The sequence below is a fragment of the Monoraphidium neglectum genome (assembly GCF_000611645.1).
Source record: "Monoraphidium neglectum strain SAG 48.87 unplaced genomic scaffold scaffold02861, whole genome shotgun sequence".
Lineage (NCBI taxonomy): Eukaryota > Viridiplantae > Chlorophyta > Chlorophyceae > Sphaeropleales > Selenastraceae > Monoraphidium > Monoraphidium neglectum.
The window spans coordinates 1-1,091 of record NW_014010767.1 but is presented as its reverse complement, the minus strand read 5'-3'; the positions used below and the strand labels follow the sequence as shown (position 1 = coordinate 1,091).

General features: G+C 72.0%; 1 protein-coding gene across 1 annotated transcript; it reads left to right on the top strand.

Moving 5' to 3' along the window:
- Window positions 1-106: 106 nt before the first annotated feature.
- On the top strand, window positions 107-760 carry MNEG_11684 (hypothetical protein; the record flags this gene model as incomplete). The annotated part of the gene is made up of 1 exon (XM_014039843.1): window positions 107-760. One exon carries the CDS (start codon window positions 107-109, stop codon window positions 758-760), a length of 654 nt encoding a protein of 217 aa, XP_013895297.1.
- Between the last annotated feature and the right edge of the window lie 331 nt (window positions 761-1,091).

Below are 1,091 nucleotides of genomic sequence, written 5' to 3'. Positions count from 1 at the left end.
GGGGCCGGGCGCGCACCCGTCGTCTTCCACCGGCTACGCCCCCCACTCCTTTGACGGCGGCAGCAGCGACGCCACCAGCGGGCCCCAGGTTCCCGCCAGCTTCCACATGCACTCGCTGCCGCCGAGCAGCTACGCGCCGACGTCCTACCTGCGCAGCTCAGGCGGGACGCTGACGAGCAACCGCGAAGCCACCGGGCAGCTGCCCTCCTACGCCGGCCCCGGCGGGCAGCTGGGGGGACACTACGGCCCGGGCCCGCAGTACGGGCCTGGCGGGGGGCTGCCGCGGCAGAACAGCGGCGGGCCGCAGCCGCAGCTGTCGCGGCAGCTCAGCGGCGGCGGCGCGTCGAGCGCTAGCTCCGGCGCAACCTACGCGTTCGGCGCGCGCCCCAGGCCGGCGCCGCAGCAGGCGCCGCCCCAGCAGTTCATGAGCAGCTCCCCCTCCGTCGGCTTGCCGCCGCGGCCGCCCGCCTCCGACGCGCGTTCCACCGCCACCGGCTCGTCCGCCAAGGCGGCGCTCGCCGCCGCCGGCGGCGCGCGGCCGTCGCGGGCGCGGCTGGGGCCGCAGCTGCGGGCGAGCTGCCCCATGGTGTGCCTCGCCCGCACGAACGGGGGCGTGCGGGACGCGATGCCTCTTCATATCCGGGACCTCCAGTTCGACGCCCTGGTTTACGTGTCTCAGGCGTTCGTGCGGGTCCAGATGATCTGCAACTACCCCAACGTGCGATCCGGGCCGAGATCTGGGCCGAGATCTGGGGGATGATCTGATCTGGGAGATGACACCGGGCACGATCTGAGGATTGATTCGATCAAAGGCTTGGGGCGTAATGCGGGGTGCGTGGGGGACGCCGTGCACGGCCCCCACCGGCGCCATGCTCGAGGGCGTCGCCGCCCGGGCACCTTCCCCGCCCATCTTTGCTGCCCGTGCCAGGGCTCGTCCTCTAACATCGAACTCCCCAACTAAACCTCGGCAACGCCTCGAAACCCCAGGACTACCCTGATCAGATGCCCCTGACGATCTTCATCCCCAAGACTACCGAAACCACAATCACGGGTGCGGGCGAACCCCTGGGGCCGGGGGTGGGGGTAAAGGG